The sequence below is a fragment of the Penicillium bovifimosum genome (genome assembly GCF_028826915.1).
Source record: "Penicillium bovifimosum strain IBT 22155 chromosome Unknown utg000002l_segment0_segment0, whole genome shotgun sequence".
Classification (NCBI taxonomy): Eukaryota; Fungi; Ascomycota; class Eurotiomycetes; order Eurotiales; family Aspergillaceae; genus Penicillium; species Penicillium bovifimosum.
In genome coordinates this window covers 1,682,120-1,700,733 of record NW_026622711.1, presented here as the reverse complement: position 1 = coordinate 1,700,733, position 18,614 = coordinate 1,682,120, and the positions used below count along the sequence as shown (strand labels likewise).

General features: G+C 49.6%; 7 protein-coding genes across 7 annotated transcripts; 3 read left to right on the top strand and 4 right to left on the bottom strand.

The window, feature by feature from the left end:
- Window positions 1–235: 235 nt before the first annotated feature.
- On the bottom strand, window positions 236–3,652 carry nic96 (linker nucleoporin NIC96; the record flags this gene model as incomplete). The annotated part of the gene is made up of 4 exons (XM_056662605.1): window positions 236–562; window positions 621–2,405; window positions 2,461–3,127; window positions 3,201–3,652. 4 exons carry the CDS (start codon window positions 3,650–3,652, stop codon window positions 236–238), a joined length of 3,231 nt encoding a protein of 1,076 aa, XP_056524718.1.
- Window positions 3,653–4,144: 492 nt separating this feature from the next.
- N7515_001860 (cytochrome c oxidase assembly protein COX16) lies at window positions 4,145–4,623 on the top strand (the record flags this gene model as incomplete). Its single annotated transcript, XM_056662604.1, has 2 exons — window positions 4,145–4,468; window positions 4,507–4,623. The coding sequence occupies 2 exons, from the start codon at window positions 4,145–4,147 to the stop codon at window positions 4,621–4,623; spliced, it is 441 nt and encodes a 146-aa protein (XP_056524717.1).
- Window positions 4,624–6,025: 1,402 nt separating this feature from the next.
- On the top strand, window positions 6,026–8,409 carry ptpA (uncharacterized protein; the record flags this gene model as incomplete). The annotated part of the gene is made up of 3 exons (XM_056662603.1): window positions 6,026–6,500; window positions 6,630–7,612; window positions 7,666–8,409. 3 exons carry the CDS (start codon window positions 6,026–6,028, stop codon window positions 8,407–8,409), a joined length of 2,202 nt encoding a protein of 733 aa, XP_056524716.1.
- A 403-nt stretch (window positions 8,410–8,812) lies between these two features.
- On the bottom strand, window positions 8,813–10,524 carry N7515_001858 (F-box domain protein; the record flags this gene model as incomplete). Its single annotated transcript, XM_056662602.1, has 2 exons — window positions 8,813–9,636; window positions 9,687–10,524. 2 exons carry the CDS (start codon window positions 10,522–10,524, stop codon window positions 8,813–8,815), a joined length of 1,662 nt encoding a protein of 553 aa, XP_056524715.1.
- A 566-nt stretch (window positions 10,525–11,090) lies between these two features.
- Window positions 11,091–11,718, bottom strand: N7515_001857 (uncharacterized protein; the record flags this gene model as incomplete). The annotated part of the gene is made up of 2 exons (XM_056662601.1): window positions 11,091–11,160; window positions 11,222–11,718. 2 exons carry the CDS (start codon window positions 11,716–11,718, stop codon window positions 11,091–11,093), a joined length of 567 nt encoding a protein of 188 aa, XP_056524714.1.
- Window positions 11,719–12,313: 595 nt separating this feature from the next.
- Window positions 12,314–14,243, top strand: N7515_001856 (FGGY-family carbohydrate kinase; the record flags this gene model as incomplete). The annotated part of the gene is made up of 3 exons (XM_056662600.1): window positions 12,314–12,526; window positions 12,574–13,134; window positions 13,185–14,243. The coding sequence occupies 3 exons, from the start codon at window positions 12,314–12,316 to the stop codon at window positions 14,241–14,243; spliced, it is 1,833 nt and encodes a 610-aa protein (XP_056524713.1).
- Window positions 14,244–14,603: 360 nt separating this feature from the next.
- Window positions 14,604–18,243, bottom strand: N7515_001855 (calcium/hydrogen antiporter; the record flags this gene model as incomplete). Its single annotated transcript, XM_056662599.1, has 5 exons — window positions 14,604–14,855; window positions 14,998–15,096; window positions 15,179–16,141; window positions 16,199–18,057; window positions 18,117–18,243. 5 exons carry the CDS (start codon window positions 18,241–18,243, stop codon window positions 14,604–14,606), a joined length of 3,300 nt encoding a protein of 1,099 aa, XP_056524712.1.
- Between the last annotated feature and the right edge of the window lie 371 nt (window positions 18,244–18,614).

Here is an 18,614-nt window from a genome sequence, read left to right as displayed (position 1 = left end):
AAATGTTGTACGGGTATATTCATGTGCCTACACAGTACTATATACATGCAAAAATAAACAACTACACTAGTTACCTTAGGAGTTAGTTAGGTAGGACCAATTATTGTACTATTTGGACTTCAAAATTAGTCTGTGGAAAGTCACTAAAAAGGCATATGACTGCATTTTCCTTTCCGCCCATATTAGAGATAACTAACTAAGCGATGGGAAAAGAAATAACTATCTCAATCCACATTTAATATGCTCCGATATCCGCCCCAGCACGAGCCAGTGTCTCATATACTCGGGGAGGCAGCTTGTACTTGACCATGCCCGAGAAGACCATGAGATCCTTGGCCATGACAAGTAGAGTATCCGCCAGACCTTGACGCACTTCACTGTCATACATGCCCAGGGTTCGCTTTTGGCGTTCATAACCAATGCAGGTAATGCTCCACATTATGACGTGACCGACGTTGCGCGAAATGATGGGTGGCAGAGATGAGAACGCTTGGGCTGTGCTTCGAATGTATGGGATAGAGCCCTCGGCTTGCAGAGGGAGAATGTTCAAAGCGTTTATGGCCTATTATCTCTGTCAGTAACTAAATCACGAAAGTGATAACGTATGGCAAGACACCTACATCGAGAGCCGGTGCCCATCTACCAGCTTCAACCTGGGTCTTTGCTTCCATCATGCGGAGCAGCAATCCACAAGAATCACGGTTCACCTGTCGAATCTGCCCATAGTACATTCTGTCCGAATCATAAAGACTGATCATGTTTTTGGCAAGCACACCTGGATCGTCCACAGAAGTTAGACTGAGGCTGCTTCCGGCTTCCACTGCCTCCGGCTGGCTCTCTTCGCCTTGGTTAACCCTCGGACGCAAAGGCTGCAGCTTCGGGATGGTGCCGCCTAGCTCTACCGCAATTGCATCTGACAATGCACGGTTGATAATGTCAATGACACGGTCATAGTTCTCGGCCAAGTGATACAAAAGCACGGCATCCGTGATCAATCCCTTATCATCCGCAACAGCAGCAGCTTGAACGGTGATGGTCTTCAAGAATTCTTGCTGGTCAACTAGCTTGATGAGATCAAGACGTTGCTCGATAGCCCCCTTGAGGCGAGTACCGTCCGCCCGAATATCGCCAAGCAACTTAGCAAAGTCTCTGGTCTCTAAGATAAACTCTCGCAAGGCCTCATGACAAACTGATGCCTGTGACTTGCCCAGGGCACCTGGAAGATCCGCATTGAGGCAAATCAACGTGAAGTAGTCGATGGCAGCTTCAACAAACCCAGTGCGGAATTCGCGGGTGTATTGAGTCAACAGATATCCGAAATTGATCTGGGGGTACTGCTTAACTGTGAACGACACTGCGCATAGCAGAAGAAATCGAAGGTCAGCAAGATCAGAAAAGGGGTGTTGAGCAGTCATTTGCTTACGAATTTCTTCACCAGAGGTGTAAAAGTCAGACACGCGCAAAAGCCCATAGTAGGATAGGGCGATGGCGAAGTGAACAGCAGTGACCGGGGCATATGTGCCGAGATAATGCACAGCTTGTTCAAACATTCCTCCCAGGATCTGCAGGAGGAAGTAAGTTCCATAACCCCCAGGCCCCTCGTTGCCCTTGACGAAAACTCTCTGGCCGATCTCCTGGATGTCGGTCTGGATATCTTCCAGTCCGAATACGTCACCCGCAACCTCTTCGGCACGGTCATCCTCTCTCGCGAGGCTGAATTGTAGCCACATCCAGTCCTCGACGGTCTGTTTAACGCCATCCAAGCGACGACGCGACAGATCACAGCGGCCAATGATCTTGTAGCATGCCATCCGGTAGGGGTCGACTGTGTTCTCAGGTGCGTTCCGTGAACGTTGCTGGAACTCGCCGTTGATCTTTTGCTGCAGATCCCGCGGCAGTCTCCTACTCTGCGCATAGCTTGCCATGTAGGTCACGAATTTGTGATCCAAGGACCGGAACCCGTTATCCTGGCTTACATACTCAGCTGCCTCGGTCACGAATCCACACCGAAGAAGATAGAATATGAGAATCCAGCAGTAGTCTTGGTTTACCATCTGGAGCTCAGTGCCATCAGGTGCCAGGTCCTTTCTCGCAGCTTGTAGTCGGATGTAGGCGCGAATTTTGTTGATCACAGTTGGAATTCCGCCCAATTGTGCCTCCCGCGGATTTTTGGCAATGGCGCTTTCCACCTCCTCGAAAAACGTGGTTTCAAGGAAAGCCCTTGAGCCTTGAAGAATCTGGTTTCTGAGTTTGATTGCTTCAGGGGATTTGGACGATTCTTCGAGATATTCTTCGGCATACTGTCGCTCCTTGACAGCTCCCGGCTCCGATGGGTTGATGATGTTTGGGTTCTCGTGCACGATCTTTATCAAGGCCTGGTATGCATTGAAGAGTTGTCGAGGCACCTATAAATCGATTAGCTGGACGAAGATTCATGTTGCGGGAGATTGTAAAGCCTACATCACCGCCGGCTTGCATTTCCACAGATGAAAACTCATCGAGAACTGGATAGCATTTTCCTTGAAGCCTGGCAAGGTTCAACTGTTGAACTTTCTCGGCGTAATGACCCATCTTCTCCCGTCGGAACCTGAGATCAGGTGAGTGAGACGTATTTCCTTCGCTCCGCTCTGCTGGGTCTCCGAATATCTGACGGCTTGCCAAGCCGGCCCCAGGTGTGCCAATGACCGACTTCTCAAGACCCGAACGACCGAATACGCTTCTACGAGATGCGGTTGGGGGCCCGTTGGCGAGTCCAGCCTCGGCTTGTTTAGACTGTCTTGCTGATCGTCCAAAGGCACCTCGGGCCGTGGACTTCAATCCTCCAGCGCCGGCGGCGTCCTTTGGGGAGAGCCCGAAGTGGTGGAATATCTGTTGACGTTGATTCTCCCAGTCCATGTCAACCTTCTCTTCTAGGAAAGTATCAAAGTCTCGCTGAGCCCTGGCGAGACTCTCTGTAATCATGACCTGTCTCCCGCGTTGCTGAATATTCCGCAAAAATCTCTGGTTGTCAGGGTCAAAGTGATCCGGTTCCTTCACTGGGGCCGCGAGGGATGCCTGCGGATCCATGGATTTGAGGTCGCGCAATGCTCGAGCAGGAGATATACCAGAAGCCGCCAGAAGGTATTGACTATCAACAACATGGTAAGGTAAGTCAGGGTCAAGCACAGCAGATGGAAGAAATTGGTAGATAGGAAACTTACCCTTTGCTACTTTTGCCGTTCGGGGTATCCTTTTGTCCTGCAGAACCTAGCTCTCGTGCCTTTCTTCGAATGTCATCCAGGCCGAGCTGTAGACTAGGCACGTCATCGAAGTTGTTGTTCCGAGCAACTGATGACAATGGTCGCTTTTTCCCACGCTCCAGTAGGCTGTTGAAAAACGCAGGTTGTGTTGACTGATTTGCATTTTGTCCCTGGATTTGCGAGTTGCTGACTTGTTGGGTCTGCCCGAAGGCCGGGGCTTGGGCGGGCTGTTGCTGAGCCTGAGATTGACCTCCAAACAGAGACGATGTTTGCGCGCCTTGAGTATTCGGGGCAGAGAAACCTCCGAAGGGACTTGCTGTTGAGTTGTTCGCGCCGAACATACTGTTTGGCTGTGGTGTTGTTGAGGTCCCAAGACCACCCCCTCCGAAGAGAGAGCTGGTGTTGGAGGCCATGGAGCGCTAGTAGGTTTGAAGTCTTGCCAAGGGACAACGATTGAGCGAAAGAAGAAATAAGTGGGACTATTTGCTCAGATTAGTTCACCCTGTACGAGCGATTAAGCAAAGAAGCTATCAGAGGGCGAGAAGATTGAATGGCGCGCACACCTCGAGAACTGTAAGATCGACAAAGAAGAACAGCAGAAGGCGATTGTTTCTCTGTCCTCAGTTGCAAAGAAACAGATATCCAGTGAAGGTTGACTTCAATTTCGGCAAGAATAGCTCGGAAATTGAGAGTCAATGAATGTTTGTCCGGAGGTGGGTGCGCAGAAAGCTCCGTCTAAACAATTCAACCCGGTTCCGGATGATCTATTGACCGATGGACCGAAATCCTATTGTTCTTTATTTCTTTGTTTCGAGCAATCAATGACCTTAATGAACTCTGGACTGAAGCAGCCATTCCATAACCAGGCCTCATCTCGAAAGCAATAATTAGATTGCTTCGCCGATATGCCTGTATTTCAATCCAAACCCTTCCGTCGGGCAGCTACGGAGTCATCATCCCTCGGTGAACGGCTCGGTGCATTCTACCGGGCACGACTAGCTCGACACCCTTTTATTCTTTTCGGACTTCCCTTTATGGCCGTCATTGTAGCCGGCTCCTTTGTCTTGACGCCCGCTGCTGCCTTACGGTATGAGCGGTATGACCGCAAAGTCAAACAGCTAAGTCAGGACGAAGCATTTGAACTCGGACTCAAAGGTCCCGACGGAGAAGAAGGTATTAAACGCAATCCGCGGCGGAGGATTGTAGGCGACGAAAAAGAAGAGTACTACGTATGTATTCTCATTTTGATACTGAATCCGTCAACTAGGCGATTGAACGAAATGCTGATTGTACACCGCCGCAGAGACTCATGGCCAAGGATCTCGATCAATGGGAGCAGAAGCGAGTCGCACGATTCAAGGGTGAACCAGATGGAAGGCTGTAACGTTTTACATGCAATCACGGATCTTCGAGTCATGCTCGAGGCGACAAATCCCGTTTCCCTCACGAAGCAGCTCACCTAGGGAAGGAGCTCATTGCTAGTGGTGCATTGCTTCAATATGAACGGGGAGGCCAGTGGCGGGAAAGAGATGCAGGTAGTGTGCTGTGATTGGCCTTGCACATACCACTCCACCAATATGCCTATCCACTGTGTACAACATATTTACAGTACAACATAGGTGGTCATTGGAGTCGGTCATCGTTCACCCTGGCTTTCTCAAAACCTGTATGGCCTTTCGCTTGATCGATCCTGTTTCCACCAGTGATTGGCGAATAGAATAGTCCTCTGTTCTCAAGCTTGTCGCCCTGGTTTTCCCTTTCACTTGTCATATTGACGTGAAACCTTCATGGGTGGAACCCACTGCCTGTGTGATTTCTTGGATATTCGCCACTAACCAGGAACCGGGTGAAGATCACAGATACAACTGATCAATGAATTCAAGACAAGTTTAAACACATCTCAATTTCTCAAGTTAACATATCTTATGTAACATGTTGAATGGTATTGATCTTGGACAACCTCAAGTTTCCGAGGCGGCTGGTCCGCTTAATCAGCCAGATAATGGGCCCTGCCGAGCCCAGGCACACTGGCAGCGGCTACAGGGTTCCTAACTGTAGTTGGCTCTTTACTAACACAATAATATAACTACGCAGTAATTCATAGTTGTGATAACATTGTAGTTGCCTCTATATTTTCATTGGGAACTTCTATATTTAAATAGCAACTTCTACTACGCGTAAAACATTGTCCTAGTCTATATGCCAATAACCCACTACGTCAGAACCGAAGTGAACCCGTGATCCCCACACAGCAACGTCATAACTTTTCTTCTCGAAGCCCCAAATTTCTTCTTCACCCTTTTTGCCCTCAGTTCTGGGCCAAATCTTCCCATTATTAATCATGCAATGACACCGGATTCCTCTCTGATCTCAGACCTGTTCATCCCCCACCATTTGAAAATTCCCGTTCCATTGGCCACCTGCTTTTCTCTGTGGCTGGACCCCGGTCTATTCGCTTGTTGTTGCCCCTCTTTGTCTTTTCCTACGTCAGTTGCATAGATATTCTTTCGTCCTTACGTCTTAAGTGTGCTTTCAATCATTGTACTCGACACATCCCTTTGGCATCGGTACATTGGCATCCTATTCATGACCAGTGATTCTGCTGCAGCTCCAGGTCTCCAGAGACCCTGACATCTTTTACCGAGAGCTTGCTGGAACATTCGTCAGTCGAATACTCGAGAAGCCTAAGGTACCTGCCACATATGCAATTGCGGGCGTCAAGAGACTTTAGCTGACTATATCTCGATATATCAGGATCTGGAGCCGTGAAAGCCTGCTCGCCTGTCATGACAGGCCCAGGACGCTCACCCTCTTCGCCTTGGGTGCAGAATGCCCAGGGTGGTCATCATGATGTTGGTGTCTCACAGACCTTTCAGTCTACCATGTCGCCATCCAATATGGGAACGAGGTCGAACGCTGCTTTTACAGAACTCTCAAGTCCTAATTACTTCGGTATGGCTGTGCAAGATTCCAACGACCAACAATCTTCCCATCTAGGGACGCCAGCGCCCAAGCACTGGGGCACACTATCCAACACGCAACGAGTACTGAGTGCAAAGCCACACGAATCTTCGCAGGAACCAGTGCAAGCAGGGTTGATGAATTTTTTCCAGAATGAACCCGAAACTAACCGGATGCACCGGGGGTCGCCTGCTTCATGGTCACAGCCCTCACCTGCACATTCACCAGCAAACGTTTCACTCGGACAACACGGCAGATTGAAGCCCGCAACCCCAAAGAACTCAGTGCACACTTCTCCAGGTAAAGACACTCTCGCATTTGTTTTTTGAATTCTTTCGGTTTCTCATCCCATGTCACTTGAGACGTCCGGCTGCTTGTCTTCTTTCCCCCAAATCCTAGCAGATAAAGATACTAACTCTTCTTATCCAGGGGCTACTCCCGCATCATTTCCCTGGGTGTCACCTGAACGATGCGCTGAACTGCTCGAGTCATCTCAATCAACCATGATGCTATTCGATGTTCGCCCTTTCGCTCATTTCAGGCAGGCCAATATCAAAGGCTCACTCAACCTATGCATTCCCACCACTCTACTCAAGCGTCGATCATTCGATACCCAGAAGTTAGAGGGCACTTTCACCGACGACGCCGATAAACAGAGTTTTGCTCGGTGGAGGAATTGCGATGTAATCATTGTCTATGACTCTGCCGCAGCTGACCCAAAGGATGCAGCACCTCTTCTCAACGTTCTCAATAAATTCCAGGCAGAAGACTGGAAGGGAGAGGGCTTGATATTACGAAACGGGTTTCAGGGTTTCACTGCTCGGTTTCCCCATCTGATTCGACGGTCCCAGACGCAAACGACTGGCACATCCAAACGCCCTTCTCCCATGATCATTGACATGCAATCTGTTGCTCCTGTCGTCGGCGGTTGCGCTCTACCGGAATCATCCTCTGCAGCCAATCCCTTTTTTGGAAACATTCGACAGAATATGGATCTTCTGGGTGGAGTCGGCCAGGTCGCGTTGAAACAGCCCGATCACTTAACGGATGCGAAGCGACAGAAACTGCCGTCCTGGTTGCGGGGCGCCTCTGACACAAAGGACCAAGGGCATATTGTCTCGGACAAATTCTTGGCTTTAGAGAAGACGGAACTAGAACGCATGAAACAGGCGTTAACTTATGAAGGTCCTTCAGCGGATTCCGATAGCGGGCATAAGAAATATCGCGTCGCAGGGATTGAGAAAGGCACGAAGAATCGTTACAATGACATTTATCCATTTGATCATTCCCGCGTCCGACTCGAGGGGATTCCTTCTGGGGCCTGTGATTATGTGAACGCAAATCATATCTCAGCTGAACTTAGCAATCGGAAATACATCGCCACACAGGCCCCCGTTCCTGATACGTTCAATGTAAGTGTCAATTCGGGGGAGATCCTTATGGTTTAGTTGCTCACAGTATCCAGGACTTTTGGCGCGTGGTATGGGAGCAAGATGTTAGACTTCTCGTCTCTCTCACGGCAGAGGTTGAGCGAGGACAGGTGAAATGTCATCGATATTGGGAGTCTGGGAATTATGGTCCCTTTGAGGTCAAGGCCTATTCGGAAAAGCAAATCTCCATTGAATCAAAGGGCAAACCCATCGATCCAACCGTCGGTGATCCCAAGGCATCGGCCGAACAATCTGACGGGACAAACGAAAACCCAGTCATCACCGTACGCCATTTCAGCATTCGCCATACGTCGTTTCCCTTCCAACCGCTCCGTGATATCACGCAACTCCAGTATCCTTACTGGCCGGATTTCGGGACAACGTCCCAGCCTACACATCTTCTTCATCTGATTGAGCAGTGCAACAAGGTCATTCGCGCCACCAGCAACACCAGCTTTGGTAGTCAGGAAGCAGAACCGAAGGGTCAACGACCAATCCTGGTGCATTGCAGTGCAGGCTGCGGTCGAACGGGCACTTTCTGCACCGTCGATAGTGTATTGGACATGTTGAAACGTCAACGTGCACAAGCCGCCGGTGGGGAAGACATGGATCAGAATCCCATCGAATCTTCCGAATGGATCAAGGATTACGATCTCGACTTAATCGAGAAGACCGTCGAAGATTTCCGAAAACAAAGACCGAGCATGGTACAGAATCTGAGTCAGTTCGTGCTCTGTTATGAGAGCGTGCTCGAATGGCTCGCTTCTGATATGAAGTAGAACGAGCTATCGGGTCGGGCTCTAATGTTTTCCCCTTTGCTATGATGATGAAACTGGGATACCCCTCTTCTGCCTTGTATCTTCAGGGCCATGGTTTTTTTTTCTTCTCTATGTACAATGCCATACAGCTTAAGGTTCTGTCTGCATTTTATGGTGTTTGGCGCTTCGAAAGGATAAAGGGAAAAGGAAAAGGATACAGTCAACTCTCTCCAAGGCTTTCATTTTCGTAATCTCCATCTTTCTTTTCTTTCTTCCCCCCTCCCACTTCTCTTTCTGGCATAAGAAGACAAGAGTAGCGTCTTCGTCATTGATGGGTCTCAAACAGACAGACCAAATCCCCGACATACATATGCTATGCAACTTAGTGGAAACCCCCATCTTGCTAAGTACTAATGCCACGCGCCTAGCTCTCAGCTAGCCGCTTGTCATTCCCACTATACCCGAGAGGCAGGTACATCAACCCGTGATCAGTGATAGCAACTAGCTCGTCTTCCTTTTCAGTGAACCGCAGTTGAGAACAAACCGCCTCCAACTGGATAACCACGGGTCGCAGCTCGATGGCACTCGTAGAAGATTCCCATGATGGTGGATAATAGCCGGTACGGTTGCCTTCAATCAACTCGAAGGGATTCAGCGCCCAGACATATAGAGTCTTCCAGTTCGCGACTGCAATGCGAGTCCCGCGACGCGATGTCGCTACCCGAGAACCCTGCGAGGTCGTCAGCTCACGGAATCCCCCAAGCTGCGCCACGATCTGCCAATGATCGAAACGTCGTCCGCGGCCGAGGTTCAAAAGGTGAGTACAGCGCCGACCAGTATAGGTTTCCGACTTTAGCAGGCATGCCACCGTCCATTGTTCGACTCGATGGGTCGCGATTCCGAAGGCGAGATATTGCCAATGACACCGTCCCCCATGGTCTGGATCACCGAACTCGTGAGTTCCGAAGAATGGTATTCCGATAGAGAATTGCAGGGAGAGGGAGGGTGAAAACTGAACGGTGCAGGCATTGGCATTTAGACGTGGCCTATGTTCTCCCTGACCTCGCCCTGGGAGGTGATGAATTCTCTGAAAGTCACCATAAACGTTCTGGGCCCGGTAGTGGTAGAGCAACTGAAAACCGCGGTCATTGAACGTTAACTTCACTACGGGGCCAGTTCTCTGAGATGGATAAACATGTGTATCTTGCCCAGTCGAGCTGCTCAAGACGCAGGCTTCACACGTGGCATCTGTACGAGTTAGGACTCAGTCTCCAATACGATGGGATGATGAAACGAACGAATAATTTTGGGAGGGCCGTCTTTTTTGCCTTGCTCGGTGACATTGTCACTCAAATGATCTTCATCTTCGTCTTCATCTTCATCTCGAAGGCCGGCATACAGAACAACGTGATAATCAAGGGGATCGAGTGTATTTTGCCATGAGATTGCAAACTTGTCGTCGGTAGCAGCCAGAGCCAGTGGCCTATAACCCTGCCATTCAGGGAAGTCCAACATATGAATAGCGTTCTTTTGAGGATCCAAATGATGATAAGCTAGATGAATACTTCCATTGGGGTGAGACTCTAGAGCCTGTTTCACAAACGGGTGGTTCATATCCAGCTCTCGGTCTAAGGATGGTAGGAAGCGATGCAGCACGTAAACTCCGCATTTCCCATCGAAAGCAGTCTGGATGATCTCGATCTTCCCGATATCTTGTCCTGGTGATGTCAGCTCGACTTCGGGCCGGTTCCTGTTGCCAATGTTAAGCAGGTGGACGGTGCTGTAGCCTTTGAAGACAAGCAGTGCTCGAAGACTATCTTTTGATGTCTCCAGCGTCGATGCACGACAATCAATCACTCGACGTTGAAATTCGTAGGTGGGCTTTGCATAATGTTCGGCGCCGTCTAATTGTTCATAAGACCGTTTCATCAACTCGCTAAATAGGTATTTAGTAGGATGACCTTCGATGTCATTATACCCAGGAGTATGATGAAGTCGATGAATGATGGCTTCTCGGCTGGTAGAAGCAATTTCATAGAGTCTGCGACTTGAAAAGGCTGCTTGGAAATAGCCTGGTGTGTCGCAGTTCCTCAGAATGAGCTGTATCAATTCTGTGGGGAGTTGGAGAAGCATCATGGGTAGGTAGTGAGTGAGTTGGAGAGTGCAATGCAAATTTATAGTGTTTAATGGGGGAGCACAGACATTTTGTTTGACGGGCAAGAAACAAGAGGACGAAATTGTATTACAGTCAATATATTGCATACCGTCATATTCCCAGTCGACATATGTAACCATATAACTATCCACGCAGTAAATAGTTACTCCGTACTGAGTCCGCAGGCATCTAAGCCCACGAGTCTTCGCTACCACTTTACTACTAGTACTACTACTACTACTACTGTGTCTAAAGTTCTACCAATCTGCTACGGAAGAATTACCACCGGGAAAGCAAAACCCGATCCTGCGTCTTGCTGGTCTTCCTGCATGTCGAAGCCTCCTTCCGTAGACGGTCCTGGAGGTTTGGTATCTTGCGATTACGATTGTGATGCGTATAGGTAGTTGGCCGCGACCGTGTCTTCCCGGCGATGCACGCTCAACAGAGATGAGTGAAAACAGGCCAAAAGCATGATTTTGCTCGATTCCCATCCCGAATGTGATTTCAGTCTCAAGTACTCAAGGTATTATGACCAGTCGATTGAACATCACTGTCCTTCTCCCCCACCACCACCCGACATACTGATGAAAGTGACGATAAGAAGAACCCACCAATACCTATATTACCCATTAGCGCCTGACGAAAATGAAGGGCACACCGGCATAATGCGCCACTTACTTCTGCAGAAGTGACTTCTCTTCGGGTTGGTCTGGGTTTTGGCCATCGGGGCCGACGACGACTGGGCGGTTCAGATGAGGCTGTATCCCAGATTCATTTGAGATGAGTTCTACCCGAGCACCAGTTGTCGAATGCTCGGCAGTAGAAGGTGCAGCCAGGGAGACAGCGTAGGCTTCGTTGGCTGAATCGAGATGAAGGCGAAAGGTAGGTTGCTCATCTGTCGATAAAGAGGACAACGAGACAAGACTGCCGACCCATTGCTTTCCGGTTGTGGCTGAGGTATAGAGACCGACCCGAACTAGATCATCGCCTTGATCATCTTTTGGTGGGTGATACGAGACCACGTCCGATTTCAACGATGTCGGGTCATAGGAGACGCGTGCTAGGACCGATGGGTGTGACGATCCTACAGGCCAGTATAGGATATCAGTCGAAAGGGAGGCATTGGCGACGGCAATTAGGAGCGACACGACGCCGAGAAGAGTTGATAAAAACATGGCTTGAGATTTGAGGTCTTTTACACGGAGAGGTGGTAAGTGAAGTCGGGCCGAACTCCCCGATCACGGTACCCGTATGGCATTTTACAAGTTGTTACATATACTTCGTCTGGGGACAATGTAGTGAAGTCTGGAGATACTGTAATGATTTGAATTTCAATTTCAATCGTTCGCATACATATTACGTGTACGGAGTAGAACTATCCAACTTATCTACGGATTGGTGTTGTGGTACTTGCAAAGTACATTCAATACCTGAGAAACACAGCTCAATACGCAGGTACTATTGAAGTACCCCTCAAACAGTGGTCCAGTGACCAACATGTCCCTCCATGAAACTCGGTGACCATTGCTCCGTCACAGCTCTCTCTCCTCTCTCGTTGAGGCAAAACAAGCACCTCCAAATAGCTTGCTTTTGCGTTTCTTTTTCTTTTTCTTATCTTAATTTCTTGAAATCTATTGCTCTGTCTCGATACGTCTTACCTTTGTCAATCTACGTACAGTAAGTGGCGCTTTGACAAAGCTTCAGAGCCCTCGCATTGTGCTAAGCTTTACTAGCCCTAAGGCTTCACTGGCTGCCAACGCAGAGTTAGACATGGCCTCGCTGCCCTATCATCATACTGCTCGCCAGGGCTCCCGAAATGCATCCAGCGATCCAAGAGAGGAACTCACAGTTCACCTCGACCACTATATTGGCATTGATGTCGGGACTGGCAGTGCTCGTGCCTGTATCATCGATGCCAAGGGTGATATCGTGGGTTTAGCTTCAGAGAACATTGGCCTCTGGCAACCAGAGCACGGATACTATGTGGGTAAACCTGCTCTTCCGATAACTCTGTCTTACCTGGCCTCTAGGAACAATCTACATCCGACATCTGGCATTGCATTTGTGTTGTCGTTCAGCGAGCTATAAGCCAACACAATATCAACCCTGACACGGTTCGAGGTATCGGATTTGATGCCACTTGCTCCTTGTCCGTTTTTTCCAATGAGACCGACGAACCGATCTCTGTAACCGGCCCAAACTTCGACTCGGACCGCAACGTGATCTTATGGCTGGATCACCGTCCAGTGGAAGAAGCCGCAAAGATCAATGCTACCAACCACAACTTGCTCCGCTACGTTGGCGGGAAGATGTCCATTGAGATGGAGATCCCCAAGGTTTTGTGGCTGAAGAACCATATGCCCAAGGAACTTTTTGATAAATGCAAGTTCTATGATTTGAGCGATGCTCTTACCCATATTGCTACCGGCAATGAAAAGCGAAGCTTCTGTAGCGTGGTCTGCAAGCAAGGATATGTGCCCGTGGGTGTCGATGGGAGTGTGAAGGGATGGCAAGAAGATTTCCTGCAGGACATAGGCCTGGGTGACTTGACCGAAGATAACTTCAGGCGCATGGGCGGAGTTGACGGGGTGGTGAGCCTTCTAGTATTTGATCATGACACAGTTCGCTGACATTCACATAGAATGGCAATTATTTGAGTGCTGGTGAACTAGTCGGCACGCTATGTGATAAGGCTGCAGCTGAATTAGGCCTGCCAGCCGGAATTGCCATTGGCAGTGGTGTGATCGACGCCTATGCCGGCTGGATCGGTACTGTCGGATCCAAGGTCGATCTGGGCTCCGGTCAATCCAGCACAGATGCCCCCAAGCTTGATAGATCAGAAGCTTTCTCTCGCCTCGCAGCGGTCGCGGGAACCTCGACGTGTCACCTTGCCATGTCTCCGGACCCAGTGTTTGTTGATGGAGTCTGGGGACCATATCGGGATACCATCCTCCCCGGATATTGGATGGCTGAAGGTGGCCAATCTGCCACAGGAGAGTTACTCAAGCACGTCATCGAGACCCATCCGGCATTCCACCAAGCAACTTCGATCGCCGACTCATACCATACCAACATTTACGAATATCTGAATGAACACCTCAAAGAGATGGCTCACGATCAGGGGGCGCCCTGTATATCCTATCTCGGACGCCACTTTTTCTTCTATGGAGATCTATGGGGCAATCGCTCTCCTATCGCCGATCCCAACATGACTGGATCTATCTTTGGCCTGACCAGTGACAAGTCCGTGGATGGCCTTGCAATTTACTACTACGCCACGTTGGAGTTCATTGCGCTGCAGACCAAGCAGATTGTAGAGACAATGAATAAGGCAGGCCACCGCATCACATCGGTGTTTATGTCGGGCTCACAATGCCAGAATGACATCCTGGTCAATCTCGTTGCCTCTGCCTGCGATATGCCTGTGTTGATTCCTCGGTACATTCATGCCGCAGTATGCCATGGCGCTGCAATGCTGGGCGCTAAGGCTGCAAGCGCTGATTCTCAAGGTAAAACCGAGGACCTGTGGGATATCATGGACCGGATGAGTAAGCCTGGCAAAAAGGTCTTGCCGACGGAGGATAAGAACGAGAAAGCCTTGCTCCGTGTTAAATATGAGGTATTCTTGGAGCAGTGTTTCAAGCAGCAGAAATACCGTGCCTTGGTCGATGACGCTGTGGGGGCCTGGAAGTCCAAGTGATCTTATGAGGATCAACACACATTTTCGGAAGCATGCAAGAACAAGACATCGACGGGTTTATCTAGGCATCAGTCATTACCGCACATTAAGAATATAACTTAGGACTCTTGAATCACAAACAATGCCAATGCTGGCCCAATGACATCTAGTGCAGAGCTCTATAGCCCAGGTCGTGGAATAAAATGTAAAAAGAAGAACACAGCTAACTAACATGATCTATACAAAAGTCAAGCATATAAACAGGGTGTCCGAAGAAGACATCAAACACTGCCCAGGATTTCGCTATGCAACATTGATTAAGACAACCCAATGACTGCGACGGGTTCACAGTCACAACACTTAGTTAAGATGTGCAGTTTGCTAGTATGCCACGCCACCTCTTGTTCGTCCGACGGTGTAGAACTTGCCTGAACTGCTGGTGCTTCCGATGGCAAGTGTATCGAACCGATCCACACCCATGCTGTCCATGTTCACATACCCTGACATGTAGAAGCCGAGAACAACGACGAGATAGGTGAGTACAAGGATAGATCCCTTGAAATAGTTGCTTTTGCCCTCTCCGTATACATACGACAGCAGGAACACACACAGAATGACAGTGATCATGTCCCACTGAGGGGAAAATCAAGCTTTGGGAAAGACCTTGTTAGCCATGACTTTCCCATTGGAAATAGGGGAGGGGCTCTTACTTGAATGAGTGGCTAGTAAGTTCTGATGGGTCCAGCGAGCGGCCATAGAAGGCACTGAAGAATACCACAGCCGGGACCTGTAGCAGGCAAACCTGTAGTGCGTAGGCGGATCCAATTTCCATAGACAACGCGATGTTGCCGTTCATGGCAAAGGAAATGGCGTTCTGTCCGATGCGTTAGTAGAAGAAAAAAGAGTGGAAGTAGAACGACAAGAAGGGTCGTCTAAGGCTTCGGTAATCAACGCACCAAGAATTCTGTGGTGTTGGGCACCAACGCGAAAAGAGTGATACCAAGGAATTTCTCATCAACATCGACGCTCTCCAGCACGACATCGACCGTGGTAACAAGAATCTCGGCAATAACTGCATAGAGAACCGTTGCCCCAAGAAGAACGATAGAACTCTTGATTTTACTCCAATTGGGCGCATCGTGTCCTCCGCTGGCATGGGTAGGCTCCACAACCATCCCAAGATCTTCGAGTTCATCCCTAGGAGTAGCTCGTGGCCGCTCCGCAGCCGAACGACTAGCTTGACGAACAGAAGCTTGCTGATGTTGTCCAGTAGGCTTGCGACTTCGAGTCGCATCCCGGGCAGCCATTGCCGCCGCTGTTGCCGCCACTTCCGTGAACTGGCGTACGAGACGGTCGTTATCTTCTTTAGCTTTCAGACGGGTAGATTTCGGCACAGGACATCCGTCCTCGCCGCTAGAATGAGGTGGCACCAAGTGTGGGAAGTTGTTTCTACCTTCTGCGGTAGATTCACCCCCAGGCTCTTCACAAGTTCCAGATCCATTGTCTTCCAAGCCAAGGTGCTTCAGGGACTGACCCAAGATGCGCTTGTACAGCTGGGATTCGCGGATTGAGTCTCTCGCGCCAGAGGCAGCACCCGAGGCTTCGGGTTGACCATTTGGGAATAGCAGATGTGGGGGTTCATAGAATGAGTCTGGTGCTGAGTGGGTGGCTTGCGTCTGGGTAGTCTTCTTTTCCTCCATCTCCGACGCCCAGATGAGAGCAGCATGAGTCCTAAGGGTAAACCATAGGCCTATGCCATACGCAAGGAACAAGAATACAGCGGCGGACCATGCATATGGTTGGACTGCTTTCTGGAAGAATTGATCATTGACAGCCGCTGTTTGCGAGAAATAACAACGACGACAGTCTCGGGTCTCTGGATCGAGGGAGCTCACACACGAATGGCAATTCAACTCATGCTATGAACGTTTTAGTTTGGGCTCGATTGCAAAAGCAGGAGAAGGATATGAACTCACACTACCGTAAACTTGATAGAATAGAGTGGGACCAAAAGCAGCAATCACCGCAAACAATAGCATTGTTGAGGTCACACCGGCTGATCTTACGTTGAACCGTTGAGTTTTGCGCTTGAGGGCACCGAAGCACATGGACAGACCAGGCAGGAACAAGATGCCGACGAAGATACTGCCGATAATGCTTCCCTCGACAAGCTGAGCCTTGCCTTCGGTTAAAGCAACACAGTAGAGGTATACTTCTACGATCGTTGAGAAGAAAGCATTGATGGCAGCACCTAAACCCATCGAAGACTGAGCAGAAATCGATGCCACGGCTTGCCCAATGAAATAGGCCAGAGGAATGATGGAGAGTAGGGCGAGAGGGAAGACCAAGCCCGGATGCGTAAGCCAATTCTTCAAGCCAAGGAAGTTGCCCAGAACGTGATAGTCGAAAATAACGAACATGACCACACCGAGGAGGTTGATTAGGAAAATGTTCGTTCCATCAACTGTATACTTCCAATACCTTGTACCTGCAGCTCGATAGGTGCAAAGAAGAATTGAAGACGAAGTGGTTGTGCTCGATCTAGCATATGTGGAATCGGAATGGAAAGAGAGTGCTAGAGGATGCCTGCGTAGATGGCTCACCAGAGTGATCGTCACGCGGCCCATGGGGATCCAAAATACCAGGAGCCAGCAGACAAGCGATACCATAAGCATCAGCGGCCCTACTAGAAAGTAGAAGAACACGAAGAACACGACTCGACCCAAGGTCCATTCACCACGCCCAAAAAGACGACGCTTGGATTGACCGAGCTGAGAAGCGTCTTCACGTTGTCCACGCTGGGGCCTCCCGAGCAGGCTATCTTGCTCTCCACTTGAATCGACACTGTTCCGTCGTCTACCGACCAAAGATCGACCCCTGCGAGGCCCGAAGAAAAGACGACCATGCTCGAGGTCGCCATTTTGCCATTGCTCATATTCGCTGATACTGCGTCCCTCACCCTCGTCCTCTTCGGCGTAGATTTCGTCCGTCTCCAAAAGCACAAATGACCCGAACGGGTACAGGAGGTATCTTGAGAGACCCGCAAATACTCTTCCGTATGCCACGGCACTCGAGGAGTAGGCAAAGCAAAAGCATGCAACTGCGGCTAACAGAGCAGAAAGAGCCAGCCACCATCCAAAGAACAAAGACCATAATAGGTTGACGAGGTAGAGCATGGGACTGACATAGCCACCCGGAGATGAATGGATATCGCCCTCGGCCGTCTTCTCTACAGACCGGCTCTTCTTGTACAGCGCAGGCTTCCAAATCCTGATACCAAATGGATGTGTTTCGTTGATGGCCTGTTGACGGTCTTTGAGGGTGAAGCTTTCAGCGTCGCTGGCTGCGCTTTCATCATCCTCTAAGTCATCATCCTCCTCGTCGTTCTCACTCCTCAAGTCGCTGTTTTGTCCGGTCTGTCTCGAAGATGAGAAATCGTCTTCGAAATTCAGACCTGGTTCTGGCAAGTCTATTTCGTCTGCGTCGTAGCCCCCTGAGTCGGCTCTCGCCAAATTACTAGGACGAGCACTGGGACGTCGTCTCAGGGTCGAGGCTTGCGTTCGCAATGGGCGCATCCGGGGGGATTGTTGCGTGTTTGCGCCTTGCTTCATTGTCATGTATTGCTGTACTTCGTTGACATCGTCATCGGTTGAGAAGCCTTGCCCCTTGTGAAGGATCTGACGTTTGGAAGACATGCGGCGCGACACCGTAGGCTTTTGGGGCTTATCGGGAACACTTGACGATTGAGTTGTAAACGCACGATTCGAGGGATCCTCTTGGCTATCATCCTGCAGTTCAGAATTGGCCGCCTCGAGGGTAGATGTATCTAATGTACCTGCAATTTTCGCTCAGTCCAAGCCGTAGACGCGGTATGTTACACCAAAACAACCTTACCATATGTTCTTCGCGCCGAGGCAGATAATCTCGTTGGAGGCGCAATCCCAGCCGGGGTTTCACTTCCCACCGCTGCAGATGGCTGTGAGGGTTCAGTATCCTCGGGGTTCTTTTTGTCCCTAGCCATGGCGATATGATTGAGAAACACACAGTGAAGCAAAGGGAGAGATAAAAAGGAAAGAGAATATCACACGGGGATTGCTCTCCCTTTCGGATTGTCTTTGTTGCTGTCCAATAAAGAGAAGAGAAAAGGTCAAAGCGATAAGGCCGTCGAAGTTCCCAACATTATTAAACCAGATAGATCTGGGCGACTCTCATAAATCAAACGCGTCAATGAAAATAGCCACTAGTTGAGATGCATACAAGCCACTTCAGGTCCGAGTAGGACAGAAGTCGTGGGGGAAAGAAGAAGTCAAAAGGACACAGAATAATGACTCTTTGACCGTTGCCTACTGTCCGTTCATTGCAGATGACCCGATCATCAGCCCAGCTTGACTG